This window comes from Chenopodium album, chromosome 14, assembly GCF_948465745.1.
Source record: "Chenopodium album chromosome 14, dcCheAlbu1.1, whole genome shotgun sequence".
Lineage (NCBI taxonomy): Eukaryota > Viridiplantae > Streptophyta > Magnoliopsida > Caryophyllales > Amaranthaceae > Chenopodium > Chenopodium album.
Window position 1 is genome coordinate 53,670,951 of NC_137847.1, and position 24,121 is coordinate 53,695,071.

The following is a 24,121-nucleotide window of genomic DNA, read 5'->3' on the forward strand; positions in this document are numbered from 1 at the left end:
ACGATTTTTTGTTCACTTTCTCTCTATACTTTGTCCGTCTCTATTAATTTGAGCCCACAAGAAACTTTACATAAGTAGCTGAAAATATCCACTCATGTGGTCCTGTGGAAACCCTTCAACATTCCAAATGATCCCTTATCGACATGCATTGCATTAACATCGGCCACAACCTGGACCAAACGGTTCCTCCAGGAGATCAAAAAGAGCTCCACAGAGGGGATGGAGACAAATAACAACCCACATTGCTTGGCATTATGTGTTATGAGGCTAAATCTCATAACATTCTAGCAAAGTCGAAAATATGCAGTAAACAATGTGCTATGTTATTTCAGTCCAGTAATTTCTAAGCTAGACCTGTATCAATAACATTTACTAATATGACAAATAAATTTTACCAGAGAAACTTGATAATTATTGGAGTTGATCCTTCCACTACAGGACAAACCCAAGAGAAACTGGGACACCGAATATAACACGACTGATGTGTAAGTGTGTGTATAACATAAGTGCACTAGCATGCATGGTCTTATCACATAACACATAAAAAGTAATCATAACTAACAAGCTTAATTGCAAATCACCCAACCACCTAAGCAAGATATGATAGGCTAATATCAACACACTTGCCCAAAGGTGTTGTGACCAGACACATGTAATACCTACAAGGCAGATGCAACGTACCTTCCCTCCAGTCTCCAATTTTTGTTTCGGTAACGAAATTTTTTGTTGCTTTAGCTGTTGTAACTCTTAGTCTTAGATGATTATGCAGTACAAAATACGTCATAAATCATAATAGTACTACTGCTAATAATATTAGCAATCATAAATGTGTTCATGTCTATTAAAATAACAGTATCAATATCTAGCCATCACAAGATTTCAAACAATCACAACACAAAGTATTAATCTATTGTGTGCTCTAGTAGAGGATGCTAAGGGTGTGGCCTTACCACGCCATAAGAAAAAAATATATATACTGCATGCTCTAGTGGACGCAATGTTCAATAGAGAAGCTAACACGTTAAGGATTCGCATAGCAGATTCAATACTGTAGAGTGAGTTTCAAGAAAATAACAGACAACTTAAGAGTGGGACTTGCAAAGAATGATAGATTCATATATTTATGGAAGGGAACTCCATACAAACTACTGAGAAAGGGAAACTTTCTGCCTCAAGGAGAGTGTATATGAGAAGACGGGGGGGAGGGGGGGGGGGGGGGAAATAAGAAATCACTAGAGTCAGAGCAACTATCTGGTCAAGCGGTTTAGGGCGAAATCCAATTTTTTGCTAGTAATAGAATTATAAAAATAAAAAAGACAAGACAGAAAATCCATGAGTAACGGTAAGGTCTGTAACATATAGCACCACAGAGAAGTAATTAAAGCTACCCCTCCATCAAACTGCAACATCCTTCAGATCCCATGATAAGTTTCTGATGCAACCCCAAAGGACCGGAGAAAAAAAAAATGGGTCTACAAAGGACTGCAGTAGATTAACATACTAATGAGCCTGTATTATTATTACATTCTTACGTGCCTGTAACATTTATAGATTTTACCCTAACCATGAAATGCAGGCATCCAAATTCTAGGGTAGATGAAAAATCAAACAGCACTATGCCACAGAAGAAAAAAAAATTCCATTAAAAAAACTTTTTTTATTGCATTAAATGATTTCAGTGGCTAATTTTCTATCACTGTGATAAGTTCTGTTATACATGTATATTATCCTGTGTAATATTTTACTTACTCTTCTCAGGAGAAGTTGTAACTGATTTCTTTATACAATCTACTAGGCCTTCACAATCTTGAGACAAAACACATCCAGAATCATCAATATCTTCTGTAGAGTGAGGAGAGCGGAGGTTCCCATGAGTTTGACAAGCCCTCATTGTCTTACAATGTTCAGCTTCGTCATCTCTGATATTTAGGAACACATCATACAAGTTTTCTGCAATGACAGCCAATAATAAGATAAAGCAGGCTATTATTAATATGCCATGTTGAAAAACTTAAAAGCAGGCTAGAATGAAGAATATGCAATTCAGTTCATATCGTACATAACTGCATACCATAGAAATGCACAAAATTACAATTTTAATTTGCATTTTAGGAATTGGAAGACACAACAACAGGCAATACTGCAGCAACATAGTCATGTTGGGAAATGCTCAATGTCATACTCCTTGAACATCCTCGCTGCCTCCCCAACCCCACTAAAATGGTTTAGCCAAATACAGCCCTTAGGATTACGAAACTCTGGATTAATCATAAGCATTACAAAATCATAAATAATTCCTGAAATGGAAGTTGGAAATTTATGAAACATTATGCATTGTTTAGTCATTTTGGGACTAAGGCTTCCTATCTATAGCCTTTGGGACTGCGTTTATCATTTTAAGATATCAAGAAAAAAACAAAAAATAAAAGAGGGGGGGGGGGGGGGGGGATTGCTCCTGCAAGTAATATTATTCTCAATTTAAAGGGGCTAAAGCCACTTTTGTTTTATAGCAAGACAATAGCAATAAGCAATAACTTCAAACAAGGAATGACTTCCAAAGGATTCTCTAGCAATTAACTTTGTCTAGCTTATTTACTAATTTTCACCAAGAGCGAATTGATACAGCAAAAGGTTGACATTTTCTTCAATTTTAGAAAATAAGCTAATCCCATTTCATTCATAAACTTGCAGCAATATTTATACTATCCACCCGTCTATATAGAAGTTATGACCCATAATACTCGGACTTGGATACAGGTTTCAAACTCGAAACATATCCAAGAGTGTAACATGAAAAAAGCTCAACTGAAGGAGTGGAGGATACTTTTAAAATTGATAGTGTCTAAAAATACTAAATGGTCACGGATACATGGTACACAGTTAATGCCATTAAGATAACCAACCAGTTTTCTAAGGTTTTAATAGAATGATTGTTAAAACTTAAAGTCAAGTATGATGCAAGAAAAAAAGGCAAATCCAGAAATTACCTATTTTTGGTCTTCGAGAACAGGGAACTCTGGAGGTTTGAAATTCGTCTGTGAATATAAATAGCTACAGTGATCAGAATACTATATACTTTGGGCAAAGTAACCTGATATGGAATCAACTGACTTACCAAACAAGTACAAGTCACCTCCGGTATAGTACTTCACAGCCACATCCGGCGCAGGCAACTTCTTCAATTCATCTACACAAGAACAAGAGAATAATATCAACATTTACTACAGAAACAATCAATTGTGAATCAGCATAAGGGAAAATGCATAAACAAGGTCATTCATTGTATAATCACTACAACTTTAGAAACTGCCAAATGAACACAACTAGAGAATAAGATGCAGATGCAGGGAAAAGAGTGGAAAACAATATTTTGCACCAGCCAAACTTAAAAGCAAAAGTTGACTAACTCACCTCCTTGAACCTTGATAAACTTGTCATAAGTTTCAAATGCATGATTCTCGACACATTCAGAGAAATGATCTGCATAAAGTACCCACATTAGATACATAAGTTGTAATAAAAACCAACTTTCAAATAAAGTAAGGTATAAAAGCCCAATGCTTATCACCACAACCTTTATTATTAAGAAGCAACGAGAAGTTAGAGTGATATAGATAAAAGTTAATAATAATGCACCACCGCAGAAGGACCTAAATACTTACAAGCCATTCTCGGGCTGATAATATACATGCCAACCGTCATAAAGTAATAAAAGACAGCGATATGCTGAGCAAGAAAACGGTCAAACCACCAAGCATTTCCCCCCAATTCCTGCATTAACAAAAAAGAATTCCGTAAAAAAGAATATTTCAGATAAAAATTAACTTTCGACAACAAGAACAAGAACAACAACAACAAAAAAGAATTTTTGAAAGAGCCAATAAAGCTTTAAAGACATCAATCAATCTCTCTGAAGGCTTGGACACTAGAGATGACACAAGCATGTCATCCACACTTTTCAAGCCATTTCCCCCTACATTAAATCCAAGAATTTTACTCCAAGCATATGATGGAGTGTAAGCAATCTTTGCGTATTTGGAGGTTAAGTACAAGGATAAAAAATTAAAAAAAATCCAAATTCTACATACAGAACTAGGATACATGCATCAGTTATAATGCACAAATATGGTGTGACTCAAAAGCTTTGATTGAGCTTCCACATGACATCACCAACTACCTTAATGACTGCAACTGAGCAGACACGATTCCAGGCCATTTATGGAAGACCGTAGCACTTTAATATAGTAACACCAACCAGTCGGGATACTATTCATACTACAGTAAGAAGCATATAGACATTCAAGACAACTCTAGCGCACAAACACATATAAGAACAAAACAGAAGAAGACTATTTCTGGTAAGAAGGTCAAACAAAAGCCTGACTGTGAAAGTGAAACTGCTACAATCTCTCCTACATGTTTAAACTATGCAAAAGCCTGAATGTGAAACTGCCACAATTTCTCCTACTACATTAAACACAGGCCATATTAAACGGCCACAATATCTCCTAGTTCTTACAAGTGAAGATAGGCCATGTACCCACAGGCTAGTGCATACAAGTGAAGATAGGCAAGCTAGCAGATGTACAGATATCACAGCCACTCACTGTATGTGTAACCAAGCAAAATCCCAGAAGAACCTACCTCCATGATCAGAAGATGGTGCATTTCATTCCAGCTCTCAGCAAAATGGACTTTCAAGTAATCAGCTCTTCTCCACCAACCAAAGCTTTCATACAGATGAAGCACAGATATAAATGCTGCCAAGAGAACAGTCATTTTTCAAAACGTATAGTGAATTGTAAATAAGTACGAAGTATATGATTGACAATGGGAAAGAGGACTTTTAAAAAAAAATAGGAATGGAGATTTATTAAAGCTTATTTAACCAAAAAGTGTATACAAACAATTTTAAACACAAAAAAAAATCCACCCCCATATCAGGAGAAGAACAGAGCATCACATTTACCAATTTATAAAATAAAAGCTTCAAGGCAACATAGCTTTACTAGATTTTTTTTATTATTATATTGGTACTAATCAATTTCTAAAAATAAGTGAAACAAATTCAATAATAGGGTGTGAAGGCAGTAATTCCTTCAATGGGACAATCAAGTCTCAAAATTAAGTTCCCCTATTTTTACTAGTCTATGCATATATGGTTATTAGGTATACTAAGCATGCTCGGAGTGTTTCACATGAGATAAAAACTTCTCAAGTTTTCTATCATTGATTTGCAATATATTTAGGGAATTATCTTCAAAATATGCAAGAAATGGCCAAGTTGCCTTTCAGATTTGTTCATCACGCTATACTAAGAAAACAGTATGCTTGCAGGATGCACAATCTAAATAATTGATTTCCGTGTAATAAGGCATGTAGAAATAACAGTTACACAAAGAAACGAGAGGCCTCACCGAAATACGGAACTCTTGCAACAGTTTCCAGGACAAAGAACCTTGCATAATCTCTGTCACGATATAAAGCATCTAGTATCTTTATCACTGAATCCTGCAACAATTATAGAATTCAAGTTACAATTAAAAGGAAAAAAGGTTGAACTGTCCTCAACAAAATCCAAAACAATGTCTAATAGGGATTCATTATAGAGCTAAAGAAGCCCTAGTGCAACAACGGGTGGAAGAGTAATCGTAAAACAAAGTTAATAAAAAACCAAAAGAGAGTGGTAAGGGACTCTGGGTAATACTGGCAATGCTGTGCGTTATTGGCATGTAAATATCAGATGACATTCAGTGTGTGTGTGTGTGTGTGTGTGTGTGTGTACAGAGAGAAAGAGAGCCAGTGTGTGTGTGTGTGTGTGTGTGTATACAGAGAGAGAGAGAGAGAGTGTAGAAGACTCTCATCCCAGATGGCAGTAACATAAAAATAAACATGCAGAAAAGAACAGTTTAAAATTGCAATGAAACCTCTTATTCGAAAAGGCAGTTGTATTTTCCTTCAAAAAAAGAAAAGGCAGTAGTATTTAGATAAAACTAACAAGGAAAAAAGGATACCGTGAGGGTGATATTAATAGACTGCTCTAACTTGATGATCCATCTCTCAAAACCATTGGGTGTTGAATCTTTCAACGGCATTGCCTCACTGTTTCCCATCTCTTCATTATCTGCTAAGGTCTTTGGTAGAAAAGACTCCTCTACTTCTACTTTCTCCTCATCATCTTGCAAAATTGTAGCTTGGACGTGTAATTTGGAAAAATTGCTACACATGTCACAAGTAGCATATTAGAGGAGAATGTATAGTTGGAAAGATACTGATCCTACAAGACAGTAATTAAGTAACCAAAAAATAACCCTCCAAAATTTGAATGAATAGCACAAGGGTTTCTTTTACAACTGATAAAAAGATAGACAAATGAATGTAAAGATACTTGAATGAGGATTGCATCCTAAAGTTAAGGATCTCCAACCTTACTTGCCACAAGACTAAGATAAGTTATAAGATTAGGAGCTCCAAACAATTGAGAATAGAACCACAGACAACTTATGTAAAATATCTCAAACTTAAATAAAGACAACCAGGCATAAATAACGGCATGTTGGAAAACTTATGATGCGAAATATAATACTTGGTTCAATCTTCAATTGGAAAAAAATGAAACTGATTTACAATTAAGCAATAACTATAGCCCTAAGGACTAATGCTTTATACCCATTAAACCTTGTACCAGGTACTTCCTAACTGAAGGATTTGCACTTGAACGTAAGTACTTAAGACAGTTCATCTCACTACTCCTAATACAATCATTCTTTGTTCAATAAATTAGTTACTACAAGCATACTAAGCAAAGCTTTTACCCCAACAAACTAAGAAACAAGCTTCCATTCATCATGCTACAAGACCAAGTCATCACTTCGATCACTAAAGGAGAACTTCAGGTAAACTGGTAAACAAAGGAGGTCTCATAGCATATATGATATATGAAATACTACATATGAACTATTAATGAATAATTGGCCACAATGGAAGATAGTGAAATTACAAATCAGGACCCCTATTTTTGGGGTGCGGGACAACCTACTTCAGCATTGAAATACGAAATCCATGGACCAATTTAACCCTTCAGCCCGATTCAATAAGTTCAGCTAAATATTGAAATCTAATTAAATCTTTCATCCAAAGTTAGGACTTTGGACAGGTTTGAATCCGATGTCCAATTAACCAATTATGTAAAATTTTGTTATACTAATAAGAAAACTTCAGAATCCTATGATAATTTCATTTCACATAGGTGCAAGATATTCAATTGAATACCAATATCCCAATAGATCATGTGAAATTTTAGCTTGAAGATGATGGCTTTCAATCAAATTCCATGATGAGTTCATGATCCCACTTAAGTCACCTTGTTTAATACTTTATACCCATTACCATATTTCTGGACACCGACAAAGGTTAGACAAATCTTCTATAGTTGATAAGAAGTATTGGCTCAAAAGTCTAAAAATGTTGGTTGTATAAGCAACTACAGATCCTAGTTGTTAGGCATAGACGCATAGTAGGGAATTACATGTACAAAAGTTCCAGAAAAACCTACCTTAAAGTTCCAATTTTCTAAGTGCACATCGAACAAATGCTTACCAGCTGAAAGTCGGAAAGTGAGAGCTGTCAGCTGTGCATAAAGGTCAATTTAAGCTTCTTCTAAAATTATGTTCCATGTATTATAACATTCTCAGCTGTACACTTTCTTTAGTCTTTACTAATACTATTCCATATAATCTAATCTCTTTAAAGTCCCAATTCTCCCAAACACCTCCTAAATCATTACCTTGCCTACAACTAGACTTCCAGAGTATACAATAACTTTCAATTTACTATCGTCATTTCACGATAAATTTCCTGTAGCCAACACTGTATTCCCTAATGGACTGATGTAGCAAACACTCTCCTTAGTTGCCAATTATCGAAATCAGAACCTTACAAAGCAAACTATGAAAGATGACTGCATCAAAATTATGTTATACTTCGTATCTATTTTTATTTTTATTTTTATTTTTATTTTTTTACCTATTATTAACCTAACAAACTACTAGTACATATAGTATTTACTTAATCCAAAAACATTCAATGATAAGATTTTCCTAAAACAAATAGCTTAATATAACATTTATCATCAATCTAGTAACAACAGAAAATCAAAGTTCATCCAACAAAATCAAAAACAGAAAATTCAACTTCAACTTCTTACATCGTCACACTTGTAACACCAGAAAGTCTAATTTTATCCTTTAAAATCAACAACAAAAAACTGCAACATAAAAATGACAATAACAATTACAAAATCTTACATAATTACACTTTAACCGAAGAAAATTCAAGTTTATCCTTTAAAATCAACTAAAAATTGCAACAACATCCTTCAAAAATTGACAACAGAAAAATTGTGAAACAAAAAATTAAATAAAAATAACGATAAACAATGACAAAATCTTACAGCACAAAATTTGAGTTTGTTAAGAAAAAGTTGCAACACCAAAATAATGACAATAAACGATCACAAAATCAATTTAACATGCAAAATCCACTCAATATTACAAAAATTGAACGCGAAATTAAGAAATACCTAGAAATTAATCGACGAGAAGAAAGACGAGTGGAATTGAGAGAATTAAATCTGCGTAAAGGAATTAAGGAGCTAAAAATGGCGGAATTTCCAGAAATTCTAGATGATTTTACAAAGGTTGTTGCAGAAATTGAAGGAAGAGGGAGAAATGCCGCCATTTCTCTCTCCTCGATGAGATTATTTGAGGAATAAAATAAAAATGGAATGTTTCTGGGTTTTAATTACGGATTAAATAGAAGAAAGGCGGTAAACGACGGTGTTTTGATTGATGATTACTCAATTTGACGTCGTTTTACGGTGGTTTTGGCGGCGTTGTTGAAATTTCCGGTTTTATTTTCGCAAGAAAATTAGTGAGCTACGTGTTTGAATTTGAGATTGTTAGAATATTCTTTTTTTTTTTTAAGGGGTTGGGCCTATGGTTTCGTCATGAAAATTAGGCCTATGCGAAGTATGGGCTCATTTTGGAAGTGGGAATCCAATCGTTATCCAATTTCTTGAGTTTTACTCGTTTACTAAGTTAAATCTCGTCCAATAAATATACTGTTGTTAAATAATTATAATGAATATCAAATTATAAAATTGGTATAATAATATAAGGATTTCACACATCAATTATTCAACTATGAAGTATATAACCACATGTAATAGTCATAATAAATAATTAAATACTTTTGAAAGCTTATTTTAGATTTTATGTAAAACAAATGTCTTAGATACAATACTTAGTTATGGCAAGAATACTTTTTCTTAAGAAAATATTTTTGGAGGAAATTTTTTTAATATGACACTATCAGCTTGTTAGTTGTCCTTCTTTATAAATTCTTAAATGAACGTGGTTCACACTAATTTATTGTGAACCACCAACAGTAGAGACAATATGATTGTTTTATTAATAAAAAAAAAGTCATTATATTAAAATAAAGGTTATTATGTTGAAATAAAAGTTAGTGTGACATTAAAAGTTATAAGAGGTTAATTATCTTAATGAAATTTTTAATATAATGGTTGATATGAATTATAAAGACCACTATGTTAAAATTTGGTCAGGATTCAATATAATGTCATACTTTAAGTTCATAATAACAGTAACGGTCACACAAGTTTTAAAAAAGGAAACTATGTTTAAAATAAGGTTAATATATTAAAATTAGTGGTCATTATGAATATAATGCCAGTTATATGTGTATAAACTTTAAATCCACAATAATATTATTGTGGATCAGGTCCACGCAAGATTTTCCGGTCCTTCTTATTCGCCTTTAATAGTATGTAATAGATAGATTGTAGCTATAAAAATTAAGAAAAAATAAAATCAATGGGAAAACTATTCTGCGTGAATGATTTTATGTTAAGGAGAAAGAGGGGGACAATAAGGGATTAATAAGATACGATGTGTTATTATGATGGCCTCCGCGGGTGGCTCCGCCTTTTTGAGGATTTTAAAGAAACATAAACTACTAAATTTATATGAGGTATTTATCAATAATTACACCTACTTGTTCGTTGCCTATTTTAAGATATACGAAGTGTATTAAGTTTACAAGATTTTGAATTTTGAGAGATGTGTGCAGTTATACCTCTCTTATGCCAGAACCTGACTAAGATGAATCAAACTCTTAAAAATCAAGATTTTGATGTTTCTATATACAATACACTTTAAATACATTTAATTCCTCGATTTTAAAAAAAATATTGTAAGTCTTGGAAAAAAAAAACTTAATATCATAAAGACTTACGCACTTGTCTATTAAAATTGTCACAAAATATTAAGAATTAATGTTTTGACAATGTTAGTATACCACTTTTTTCACGATTTGTTTAAATTTTAAACCGTCTTTTAACAATTTGATTTAATTTAATTTAAGTATCAAACCACCCCAAATTAGATTGCGAACAATCTTAGCCTTGACCAGCGGCTCACGAGATCTCATCAATAGATTTAAAAAAGGTTAGGAAATAGAGAGTGAGGGATAGACTAGCTTAAGTGGTTAAAGCTTCTTTTCCAACTCTAAGAGATTATGGGCTCTTGTGGCTCTATTAAAAAAAAAAAATGTAATTAAATAATAAAACATTGTTATTACAATTGCATTTTAATCATAGGATCTTATTGCCTTAATTTCCTTGGTCTTGATGTGACTTGTGTATTCTACGTTTAAGACACTTGAGTTTTTTTTGTCGTCACAGAATTTTCTACCATCTTTGTGGTTTCTTTGCACTGGATTAAAGTTGCAATTAAATATTTAGATTAAATATAGTAAAAGGGACTAGTTGTACAATTTGCAAAATAAACATCATTAACAACTTGTTTCAACCAACTAAGATTTTAGTCAACCTTTTGTTTTATTTTAATTCTTAGATTAAATAAACTGTTGCACATAAAAAACATAAACGTTTGATTAAACATATTAACATCTTACATACTTCATATTATAGAAGGAATAATATAGAAGTAATATAGTACCAGTACAATAATAATATACTTTAAATCTATCCTATTACAGAATAGTTGTTTAAGTCAGATTTTGTTAAATTCGATGTATGTTTTAACAAACATTTCATTTATTTATATAAGAATTTGTTTCATTCTAATTATCTGATTAAAATTTGGAATTCATCCACAAAAATTTCGATTGTTAATGTATACGGAATTACCGAGTAATATATTGCTGTGGAGTATTATCAGACTACTTGTAGTATCTTACCTGTAGGCTCGTAGCATCCTTAACTAGCATTTGCTGATGTAAAAATAAGTATAAAAAACACATTAATTTTAGCTGACAAAGATTTTTATACCAACTCAATTAATCGATTCTTTCCATTGGATGAATGGTGCAACTAGAATGAAAGAAGACTAGTTTTACAATTTGCAAGCTAAACATCATTAACAACTGGTTCCAAACTTTCAAATACTAAAGTTTTAGTCAACGATTTGTTTTACTACGTACGTACTTTTGTTCTAAATAAACTCATGTAAATAGTATTTGAGGGATCATAGATTGATTTAAAATAAAACGACTATTATTTCATTTTTTAATTTAGAGTGCTCCTATTCTGATCTATTCGACTTATTGTGTTTAATTATTTAAGATTATTTATCCTTATTTATATTTATTTAAAATGAAATGAAAGTTGTAAAATCGATGTCATAATTATTTGTGTAAATTTTTTAAAACTTATTTTGTTTGACATTAGTCAAAATAAATTGAATATAAGAAGGTATTAGAGTGACACAGCATACTATCAACTTTCTTAATTAGAGGCCGCTGGAAGTTCATTTTAATTACCCCGTATTATTATCAATGCATAGGCTTGCACATCCAAAGGAATGTTGTATGCATGTGAGGCATGAGTACACGCAGGCGCGTTGTCGTGCACAGCTTAGGCACACCCAATTGGATATGAAAAAAAAATGTATGCTTAGCTTTACATGCGTTACTCCACTCGTCATTAAGAAAATCCCAGTTGGATTTAATGTAGGATATAGAAAATCGTAAAATAAAAAATCGACAACTTACAAACTTAATTAGCTCAAGATTTAATTTTTTATACATATCATTAAATACTAAAAACTTATGTACGTACTAATTGACATCGACATCTTACATGAACAATTAAACATCCTATTAGATCAGTTTATTATATGCTTCTACTTTCACCACTTGACATTAAGATAATCCCAATAAAAATTAACATCAATATATACAAAATCCGAAAATAAAGACATAGACAGCTACCAAACTTAAAATTAAATATCATGTCATATTATTATTAAAATATTTAAACTTGACATCAACATCTTATATCCTAATATATACTATAGTTAACCATACATGCATGATGCTATCCTTTTTAATTTAGGTAGAACAACTTCTAATCAAAGTACCATGCACTTGAAGTAACACGTTATTTATTAAGGTATATATGAAGCCATCTGTATATCTCAAAGCTTCAACCTTACTTTGTTGAACTTTCACGAGTTATATACACAAATATGGTTGGAATTATAAAGTTTTTACATAAATATTTGGTCATACCTTTTTTCAATAGGTGCCAAGATATAAGTGTAACTAGTACTTCTCAACTTTAGAATTCTACACACCGAAAGCTGTGATTAAGCTGTATAGTATAAATCTCACATGAATTGGCTTGGCTGCTATGTATTCTCATCAACTAATTGACTGCTCAATTAGGTAACACAACATCACCATCGATCGAGAGAGAGCTATCTCATTGAAGAAGCTAGTACGCTTTTCGGTGATGATTTACATCCTCCTTTTATTTATTTTTTTTGAACGGTTATTTGAAGTCTACGTTCACTAATGCATAAATTATACACTCCATAAGTATTATAAATATTATAAGTGGTAAAAGTTGTTTAAAGTTGATATACAAAATATATATATTGAGATAAATTTAATAAAATCTCTAGACTATAATTTTTCTTATTAAAAAGAATTCTTGGGCTAATTAATTTGATTTTCATGTGATGTAGTTCAATCTAAATCAAAAAAATGATTGAAGAAAAAAAATGTAAATATTTTATATCATGGTTGCACTATTTTCAAAGATAATACTCCATACAAGTATTACAACTAAGAGGTTAAGAAGACATATTTTCTCATAAATTGGCCACTTATTATGTTGATTGGGTTATGAAATCATCAAATAGCTAACATTTGTAACCTAGCCAATGATCATGAAGCAAGTATTTTTCAACAATACTATAATATAAATTAGATAAAGCATCTTCAACTCCAATACTTTTGTAACAAGTGTGTCCCTACTTGTGGCTATAAAAACAAGAAATATCATCTTTGTATTTGATTCAAGACATAACTTTTGGCTGTAAAAGAAAAAAAGACATAAAATTAATACGCATGGTTCACATATTGATATGTATTTTTAACAACTAAAGACATCAGATATAGATAGGTCATTAAACTTTACTAAATTACTAATTATAGATTTGCAGTAAAATTTGCCCTCTTACCTCTACCACGTATCAAGCGAGCTAATAGGTCCCACGGTCGTCCAGCTCACGAGAAAGACAACAACAAGGTCAACAGCTTTGTAGTCCATGTACTAAAACATTGCAAAATCTAATATCATATTGGTCTCTTTATGCCGGAATAGTCTGTACCATCTAATATTTTGACATGGATATTAATTAGTTTAATTAATTTTAGTTATTTAAAAAATTATAATATAAACAAATAATAATAATTTTGACGTCAGTTGTTATATTATTGAGAGGCTACTTGAATTGAATTGTTATATTGATGGGTGGCTTATAATATATAGTTATATGCCTTGTTATATTGTTGAAAAATGAATATTAATTTCAACTAAGATTAGTTGTTTTTTTTACTTAAATTAGTTAAGAGTAATATACATAGCTAGCACAAAAACTTTGTTAGCAATACATCCTCCCAAGGCTATTTACAAGATCGATTAATAAACATGATAATACGGAGTACTTTTTAAAATTAATTATTATTCAATATCTCATGTTAATTGATTGATTGCTGGTTAATCAACTTATTTTGACTTATTTCATACAAAATAAGTTTAGATTAATTCAAATAAATTCAATTAGTTTAAAAAGTTCAGATAATATACTAAGTAAGTTAAATCAAATATCACCTAAGTTCCTACTTCATTAGAAGAAGCGAAATATAAAAAGCGAAAACGACACATGTTTTCACCAAAATAAAAAAATTTACATAAACTCTTCGTATAAATACTTCATATGAGTATATAAATAACGTATAAATCTTCAGTATAAGGTGAGTTGATAGCAAATTATCAATCAATTCAGATATCAAACAATGGTATTCTAGTAACTTTCCAAAATCCCATACAGAAATGGAAAACGAAGAGAGAGAAAATCATAACCTTCATCAAAATCAACATATTCTTCATCAAAATCTACTATCACCAAAATCACATAAACAAACCTTACAATATGAAGATGATGAATTAAAAAGTCTAAGACTTTTTCTAACATGGGCTTGTGTTGATCAATCAAACCCTTGGAAAACAAGCCTTTCTTGGTCCGTTTTCTTCTTGTTTTGTATTGGTGTTCCAATTTTGTCCCATTTTGTATTATATTGTTCAACTTGTAAAGATGAAGATCATCTTCAACCCTTTGATTCCATTGTTGAGCTTTCGCTTTCGGCCATTTCTATTCTTTCTTTTCTTAACCTTACCAAATTTGCTAGAAAACTTGGTCTTAGGAGGTTCCTTTTCCTTGATAAGCTCTATGAAGAGAGTGATCGGGTTCGGTTCGGGTACTCCATACAACTTCAGGTACGTTCTCAATCATTTAGTCTTATTAATTCTGTTTAATCCCCTGTTTTTTTGAACAGGGGATTTGAGAATATTTGATATGATATAAAATATACTTTTTTTTTTTAATTACACATGCAAAATAATACAAAGTCGGTATTTATTCTTCATTACACAGATTTTATATTGATATATTAAAGTTGGGGATATGAATATGATCATCATAATTTTTATTCCTTTTTGTCCAAGAATTTTGGTTTTATATTTTTGATCAAATTTAATTTTTGTTTATCACAATATGAATGATAAGAGAGTGTGATTTAAACAAGTGTTTAATTTATATGAAAGTTAATTATTTTTATGTTCTTAAAGATTGTCATGGTTATTGATTAATGCGATATAGTCTTATGATTGATGAATAAGATATTGCAACTGTTTGATTTTTTGATATTATGACTTTGCTTTTGATTAAGATTATATGATCGAAGTTTATCTGAATTTGATACGTGATTATTTTTAATTTTCTACCTGGTGGTCGGTGGTATTCCTCCGAAAACTCTGGGTCTTAAGTTGGAAATCAAAGTTGTTAGTGTGTATTTGAAGGAATTGAGTCATATTTTGCCATTGAAAATTTAGACCGATTGATAACATAGTGACTAATTTTGATTGCATTTCAACCACATAAGATGGTTTTTAGGTAAGGAGAATATCAAGCGATAAAGATTGACACTATTAATAATGAACAAATCCAAATTAACTAGAGTTTCTAATCTAGAGCAATCAAAATTGAGTAATACTTCGTTCGTAATAAAATAATGCATTCAATTTTCATATTATGGAGTATTTTGTTTAAAGTTGATCGAATGCTGCACAAGTTTTGCCACTCATATTTTTTTTTTTATCTATAAATTCGTGGGGACATGGAAGGTCACTTTCAACACCCCTTAAAAGTAAGAGATATTTTAGAGTGAAAAAGGGAAATAGTTTACTCTCTACTCCGTATATTCAATCCGTGTATGCTTCCCCAGATTTCTATAAGATTGAACACAAGTCACATACACTACTCACATGAGGTCACGAGTTCGAGCCCTACTGACTACAATATCCTTGGGAGTGGGAGGATTCCCTTACCTCCCTCCTCTACTCTCAAGCAATGACCTACGGGGCTGAATTGGCTAAATCTATGAGAGGTGCCGGTTCAGTAGGGTCCTTCATACTTGGCCATGTCGGCTTAATGTTTGCATGGACGAGATGTTGTGCGACTTTTTTTTTTTTTTTTTAAATAAAGTTGTGTCACATTATTAGAACGTATACATTCGACTGATTCGAGATCATGTAAGAAATTGCCTTCTTGAGGAGGTAGTAGAAGGATCATGGGTATATAGTAGTTTTCGGCAACTTCAGCGCATTAAAGTAAGGGTTTTTTTTCTAGCAAAAGCAATATGCAAAAGAGTTGAGAACAAAGCATCTTAATTAAATCGTGCCTTTGTCGTTTATGTTTATCATCATTCCATCAATTTCATTGTTTCAATTGATAGCAGGAAATATAGAAATTAAAGAATGCAACTTTTTAATCAAAGTCATTGTCATATCTAGGGGTGCTAATTGAGTTGAGCAGCTCGCGAGCAACTCTTACTCGACTCGGTCAACGCTCGGTCAAAACTCGACTCGAGTTAGCTCGACTCGAATTCGACTCGACTCGAGATGTTAACGAGCACGAGTTGAGCAAGCTCTAACTCGACTCGATAAGCTCGTGAGCAACTCGATAAAATATTATTAATATAAAATTTGCAAACAAAGTTACTATCTTTAAACAAATTTGACACTAATTAAGCCTTAATTTATATCATAAAAAAAGAAAGAGTAAATTTTTATTAATATCTATATATAATAAGGATTACAATATAAATTGAACAAAAAATAAATAAAGACATATAATAATAGAAGTACCAAAATTTTAACGAGCAGATTGTGAGCTACTCGACTCGACTCGAAACTTTAACGAGCACGAGTCGAGCATGTTTTATTTGCTCGAAACTTTAGCGAGCACGAGTTGAGCACATGTAAAAAGTTTTCGAGTTGAGTCGAGCACCCCTCAACTTGTGATCGACTCGCTCGATAAGCACCCCTAGTCATATCCATCCAAAACGAACTACTATTTTGATTAGCTAGGTAGATATTTTTTCTTCTTCTTCTTCTCTTAGGTTTAATAGCTTTTTTTTTTTTCTTTTTCCTTTTAATTTGCTAATTATACTACCTAATGCACTAATTTTATATTACAAATATTAGTTTCTAGTGGTACAATAGTAGTCCGTTTAAAATTAATATTCAAACTTGACACAGTTATAATTGAATCGACTTAATTTGACTCGAGCTACTCGAATGTACTACAAAAGCTTAATGAGTCTAGTTGAGTAAATAGTAAATTTATTTCATCTCAAACATTGTTGTTTTGTTTAATTTCCATATGTCAGCTTCCTACAAAAACGTAAATTTCATTGACACGTAAAAACCATAATGAAAACTTGATAAGTCTTTAGAGTTTTGAACTATTGACTTTAAATAATATCATTTTGAATAAAAATTGAGCTATCATCCATCATAATTTATATCAATGTTAATTATGGCCTAATTTCCTTCATATAAACCATTGATTAACTAACATATTGCATGTTAAAAATGATCAGAAATTGAATTAATTAGCATTATTGAATCTTTTGTTATTTTTTGCAGAGATCAGTCAAAATCCTCTGTATGTTCGTGGTACCCTGTTTCATTGCTGATACAGCCTACAAAATCTGGTGGTACGCCACAGGAGGACCTAAAATCCCTCACTTTGGCAACCTAATATTGAGCCACACCATTGCCTGCTTCTTGGAGCAATGCTCTTGGCTTTATCGAACCTCGATCTTCTTCCTAGCTTGTGTGCTCTACCGCGTTAGCTGCTACCTTCAGATCCTTAGGCTCGAGGATTTCGCTCAGGTGTTTCAGCTCGAAACGGATGTTGCAATGGTTTTACTAGAGCATTTAAGGATCAGAAAGACTCTGAGGATCATTAGCCATCGATTTCGAACATTCATTTTGTTTACCTTGTTACTTGTCACTGCTAGCCAGTTTGCTTCTTTGCTGGTCATTACTAAGTCTGATGGTGGTAAAGTTGATGTCTACACTGCTGGAGAAGTCGCGGTAATTATCTATTCTTTAATTTGCTACGTACATACTTTCTCTGTTTTTTTTATTTGTTTATTTATGATAGTGGACCATCTCAATCAAAAGAAGCTTAAGCGGATGGTCATGACCTTTGTATCACGCTGACTCTAATACCATGTTAGTGAACCATCTCAACCAAAAACTTAAGCTGATGATTGAAGCCTAAGAATATGTTTTATAATTTATTTACTTGCAACACGTGCGTTCCTTTTAGGGAAATGTTATGTTACTTATTATTACTACGGCTTCTGGCCGGCTTCTAAATGTGTAGCTCTGCTCGGTAACCCTAGTAACTGGAGTGTGCATATGCCTAAGAAGTGCAGCAAAGATCACACATAAGGCGCAGGCCATTACCTCATTGGCTGCTAAATGGCATATTTGTGCTACGATAGACTCTTTCGACGCTGTCGAAGGTCAAACAACTCCAATCACTCGATCATTCTCACCTCTTACATTTCCCTACTGTACACATACTGAGTCTGACGAGGAGGAGGGAGACGGTGACGACGACCTTGATAACACTAAGATGGTTCCTGTTTTTGCAAACACTATTTCCTACCAAAAGAGGCAAGCCTTAGGTAAGAATACTTTTAATTACTTGTATTGTTGTACATACACTATGATCATAACTAAGCAAGCTTGGTAGAGATGGTGGGGTTGTGACTTTTGAGGTCACGAATTTTAGTCCTACCAACTACATTTGCTTGATAGTAGAGGGATTCCCTTACCATCTTATGTATAGATAAAGTTGTTAATTTTTTTTTTTTTTGTACCATCGGATTTTAGCTAGAAATGTTAGTTATAATGTTTTCGTATTTTGCAGTGACTTATTTAGAGAATAATAGAGCTGGGATTACAGTGTATGGATTCATGTTGGATAGATCATACCTCCATACTATTTTTGGAGTTGAATTATCCTTGGTACTTTGGTTGCTAAGCAAGACAGTGGGCATTTCATAATTAAGAAGTATGAAGAGAAATTAAAGAGTAATAAACACAGATTTCCTCTTGATTGGTCACTCAGATTTGATTTCTATTCCTTGTATAGAATTTTATGTCCAATGGCTTATTGAAATGGTACATATCTACATAATATGGTTTATTTTTTACATTGATGTACTATTGGGGGGAGAATTTTGTATGTTTGATTTTTTATTTGGTACGATATTAGTTGTTATTATAGAAAATTGTACGTTTAATGTAATTTGTATTAGAATAGATCAGAGTTACGGAGTCTATTGCTTTGTTTCAATATGATAAACTCAGAAGGAGAAAAAACATATGTACGGAAGTACTAATTTTGTAAGGCACAGCAAAATTTATTAGATGCAACATGTAACATAGATGTCTATTTGCACCATATCTCCTAATTTTTATTTTTGTTGGTTTAGATCAAAACTTGATAGTTTAAGGTGATGCTTCAAATCTTGTATGCATAGCATCTCAGTCATGACAGTCGCACTTTAAATCCAGCATTTGGGAATATTTGGAACATACATATATATTATAACATCATGGTTGTTTGAAAAATGAAAGTTCAAACACTACCCCATAATACTAAGACCATCTCCAATGGTGAGACTTAAGTTTTAGTATTGATATATAAAATGAGTTGTTTTTCACCTCCAATGGTGATACCATACCCACTTCTCAATTTGGCAACTCATGTAAAGTCTAATTTTTCAATGGTGAGACTCTCTAAAAATATACAAATGTCACTTTTAATTTATGGTCCACCAAATCCATTTCTTTTTTAATATCAAATATTATAAGATTAAAAAAAAAAAAGTAAAACTTAAATAAATTACAAAATATATTAGAATATTGACAAAAAGCCCACACTTTTTGTCAAATGAGACTCAAAATTGAGTATCTAAACTTAGCAACTTTCTTTTGGAATTGCTAAGTTTAGGTACTAACTTATTGGTATACATTGCAAAAAAAATACTCTTTCCCTTCTAAAAATACTCACTTGAGTCTCACTATTGAAGAGGGTCCACTCGTACTTGGTATGGGATATAATTATTTTTTCATTAGTTATAATGATGTGTTTGTATCAAAAGAAAAAAGAAAAGGAAAAAGACAACAAAATGACAAACTAAAATAAATTTCTATTAATTATGTGTTAATTAAAAAAAATGTGACTAACTAATTGTTAAATATGTTTTGAATCGGGGTATTCAATATGATGTATATATATTTTGTTCGTGGTCGTCCTTCGTGCACGTGATTGGGAAAGGTTGCCCGGTCAGAGCGAGTAGATGGGGGGTTTTATTAAGGTTTTCCTTATATTATAAAATGATCCCATTTGGTGTCTAGGTGATCAATTAAATCATACCTCAGAGAGCCTTAAATTTAAAACCAATATCTATTCTTCCTCCAGCAAATTCCGAAATTACCTTTTATTTTCATTAACTTACCAAAGACAAGTAGGATGTTATTGGGTTCACCTAAATGTATATAAAGTATTCTACGGAGTAATTTATTTTTTCTATAAAATTTTACTCCCTAATTACATATATTAATAACCAAAAAAATAGTACTTACAGAAGTACGCATGTCTATCAGTCTATACCAAAGTGATGTAAGTAATCCGTTTACTTTATCTATTCCATAACACAAATATCTATATGTAGCAAGCCACACTTTATAAGTAACCTCAGAATAAGTAACCTAGTAACCTTTATAAGTAACCCAAGCCGACTGAAAAAACCCCTGACCAACTGAGTAAACCCTATAAATAATCCATAACCGACTGAGTAACTAGGGGTGGCAATTCGGGTCAGCAGGTCGGGTTTCGGATCAAATTTCGGGTTATGCTTAGAAACAATAAAAAATAGTGTAAAACTTAATATTAATACGAAATATGAAATTTTGGTCAAATCGGATCGAATTCGGGTTGTTCGGGTTCGGGTTGGGTTTCTCTCAGTAACTTTGGGTCGGGTTCGGTCGGGTTATTGGGTTGGGTCAGAGATTGCCAGCTCTATGAGTAACTCATGTAACTAACCCCTGACTTACTGAGTAAACCCTATAAGTAATCCCTAATCGACTGAGTAAACTTTGTAAGTAACACCTTAAGTGATCCCTAACCGACTAAGTAATTCCTATAAGTAACCCCTAACCGACTAAGTAACTCCTGTCCGACTATGTAATTCCTGAATAAATAACCCCTGTCCGACTGAGTAACCCCTAAATAAGTAGCCCTGGACACACGGTATGGTCAGTCACCTAGAAAAAGCACGATTTCATATTACTGAATACTATGTTTAACTTTTTTTCTGAAGTTTGACTGTCTTGAAAGTCGAGTGTGTCAATTAGTCCGTATTAGAAGAATTAGGGCTTGTTCACTTCATCTTAATTTCAGTTCAGCTCCAATCAGTTTAGTTCAGCTCCTAATTTCCTTCTCTCATATAATATTCATTTCATCTCAGTTCGGTTCAGCTTAGTTCAGTAAATGTGAACAGACCTTTGGTTAGGGCTGTTCATTGGTCCAAGACCGGATCGGACCGAAAATTAGAATTTTAAGAATCGCAGACCGGATCGATTAAGCTAGGACCAAACCCGGACTGGATAAAAAGAATCGGTCCAAAATCCGGACCGGATCTCTAGCTTTGGACCGATTTAAGAACTTTTTAAAAAGAATTCTAATTTTTCATTAATTTTATGGAGAACTCGAAAAAAGTAAAGGAAAATCTACACTTTAACGTCTTTTTTTTTTTTTGTATATTTAGTATAAAAAAGCTCATAAATTTAAAGTTTTCTAAGCTTATTAAGGATAATCTTACGCATTATTAAAGGTTTCACGCATATTTTTAATAAAAAAATTGGTCCGATTCAAGATCGGTTTTTATAGGGTTTTGGAGCGAACCAAAGACCGGAAAAATAATTTCTAGACCCGAAAATCGGACCGATTAATTCAATCCGGTCCGGTCCATTTTTTCGGTCTGCACCGATTTATGAACACCTCTACCCTTGGTAGTTGAAATTAGGGGTGAGCATGGGATGGGTACCCGTATCATTAGTACTAACGGTTTGGGTACCCGATAACCAAAACCCCTAAAAGTGATATCCATAACCCGAACCGATAAGTTCAGTGTAACACCCCCAAATTTCCCTCTACGGAAATACTAGTATAATACGTATAACTATATCGTAGAGATAGACTTAGGCGTATTACCGCCGCATGATTACGCAAGGCTACTCAAACTTACTAAATAAACCAATACTTTGCAGCGGAAACTTCAAAACTCTTCTTTATTTAATAATAGACTAAAAATAGTAACCATTGTCATGAGTACTCAAAAATAAATACAAGAACCAACATATCCTAATCTAGGTGAACCATTCACGGGACTCCAAATGCTCATTTATGACTTCACCTGAAATTAGTCAACACTGCTTACCATTAAGGTAAACTGGGCGAACCAAAACAAAATAAGAAATACGGATTAGCAAAATATGCTAAGTACGATAAGTGTGAGATAATTAAACTCAATTTATTCATAAACATGCTTTCGAAATCAATTCCATCCATTCTAATAATTAAATCAATAATTCCAACTCAAAATTCCAAAACCAATCTCAATAACCAATATTAATATCCAATAAATTCAATTCCACTTATTTCAAAACCAATTCCAATTATTCAAAAACCAATTCCAATTATTCCTCTCCCAAATGTGCACACCCCCCAAGCTAGTCTCCTTATGTTACAAGGCTATTCTTGAGGAAAGACTTGGTCATACAAAGTCCAAAGTCTTATCACATAAACCAAATCCGCATAGTGGGATTACTAACATGCTTTAAAGCTTTAATAATAATATTTCAATAAATCCTCTTTAAATCCAATACTTTCAACTTTTAATATTCCAAAACTTCTTTTTATTAAATTCAACATGCTTTCAAAATAAAACCCTTTTAAACATGAATAATAATTAATTCATTTAAAACATGATATAAAATCAATACTCCAATTTATTTATTAAAACCAATTTATTTAAACATACTTTTATTTCATAATCATAATTCGATTCAATTTAATGCAATCATCACAAGAAAATCATTTAAACATGCTCATTCAAATCAATCTTTTTCAAGGTATTTAACCACTTAACGTACATTGATCCTTGCTTAGCAAAATCACACACAAAGAACCTCAAGAATCTTGATCGAACACCCTTCAAATAAATATAACCTTAATCAATATAAGGTTAACAAGTAATCACAATTATTAAATTAAAGACCCCAACTATATGTACATGAACCTTTTAAATTAATTTTCATAAACATCATTGAAAATATGATTTTATATAATTAAAACTACTCATAATAATTTTTATAAATCCCCCATAATAATAATAATTGAATAAAAGAAGAGAAGAAGAAAAGATAAGGAACTAAGGAAAAGAGAAAAATTGAATTTGCGTTGGAAAGAACAGGCAGAACTTGCAGTGGCTGTAACTCCTTTGATATAACTCCGACCGGATTTTTCGAGAGGAATAATCTTCTGTGAAACGTCAATACCCCAAAAACTGACCAAAAGTGCACAAAAATTGGCTTCAAAGATAAACGGGATGATCTGTGTAAAAAGAGGAGAAGAAAAGAAGAGAATTGGTGTGAAGAATGTGAGAGATATGGAGAGGTATTTATAGGCCAGCTCATGCAAGAATTATAGCAAGAGAATGTGGGAAGAATTATGACAAGTAGGGTTTAAGAGATTACTTGGAGAAGTGAGTAGAAGAATTAAGGAAAGTTTGGATATTAAGGTGATTGTGTATAATTGAATATGGAATGTATGTATGTCATGAAAAATAATAAGGAAATTGGAATTACTTGGGGAATAATTAAGAAGAATGAATGGCAAGAAAATATGATGATTAGATATTAAAAAGATGGAGAAATAGAATTAAGGAAAATAAGAGATTTTGGGAGATAATTAAAAATACAATTTTACCAAATAAATTCCCCCAAAATAATTCAAAAGGGCCGAAAAAATTGAGCTTACCATAGCTCAAATTTTCGGATTCCTCTAGATATATTTAG

General features: G+C 32.3%; 2 protein-coding genes across 2 annotated transcripts; one reads left to right on the forward strand and one right to left on the reverse strand.

Annotated features, from left to right (window-relative positions):
- Positions 1 to 1,628: 1,628 nt before the first annotated feature.
- LOC145577571 (ubiquinol oxidase 4, chloroplastic/chromoplastic-like) lies at positions 1,629 to 8,804 on the reverse strand. Its single transcript, XM_081635064.1, has 9 exons — positions 8,582 to 8,804; positions 6,015 to 6,219; positions 5,418 to 5,511; positions 4,645 to 4,760; positions 3,663 to 3,771; positions 3,412 to 3,480; positions 3,116 to 3,187; positions 2,988 to 3,035; positions 1,629 to 1,950 (listed from the first exon to the last, which is right to left on the reverse strand). The coding sequence occupies exons 1-9, from the start codon at positions 8,737 to 8,739 to the stop codon at positions 1,742 to 1,744; spliced, it is 1,080 nt and encodes a 359-aa protein (XP_081491190.1). The 5' UTR covers positions 8,740 to 8,804; the 3' UTR covers positions 1,629 to 1,741.
- A 5,525-nt stretch (positions 8,805 to 14,329) lies between these two features.
- Positions 14,330 to 19,312, forward strand: LOC145577570 (uncharacterized). The gene is made up of 4 exons (XM_081635063.1): positions 14,330 to 14,890; positions 17,603 to 18,055; positions 18,351 to 18,657; positions 18,903 to 19,312. Exons 1-4 carry the CDS (start codon positions 14,447 to 14,449, stop codon positions 19,037 to 19,039), a joined length of 1,341 nt encoding a protein of 446 aa, XP_081491189.1. The 5' UTR covers positions 14,330 to 14,446; the 3' UTR covers positions 19,040 to 19,312.
- Positions 19,313 to 24,121: the final 4,809 nt, after the last annotated feature.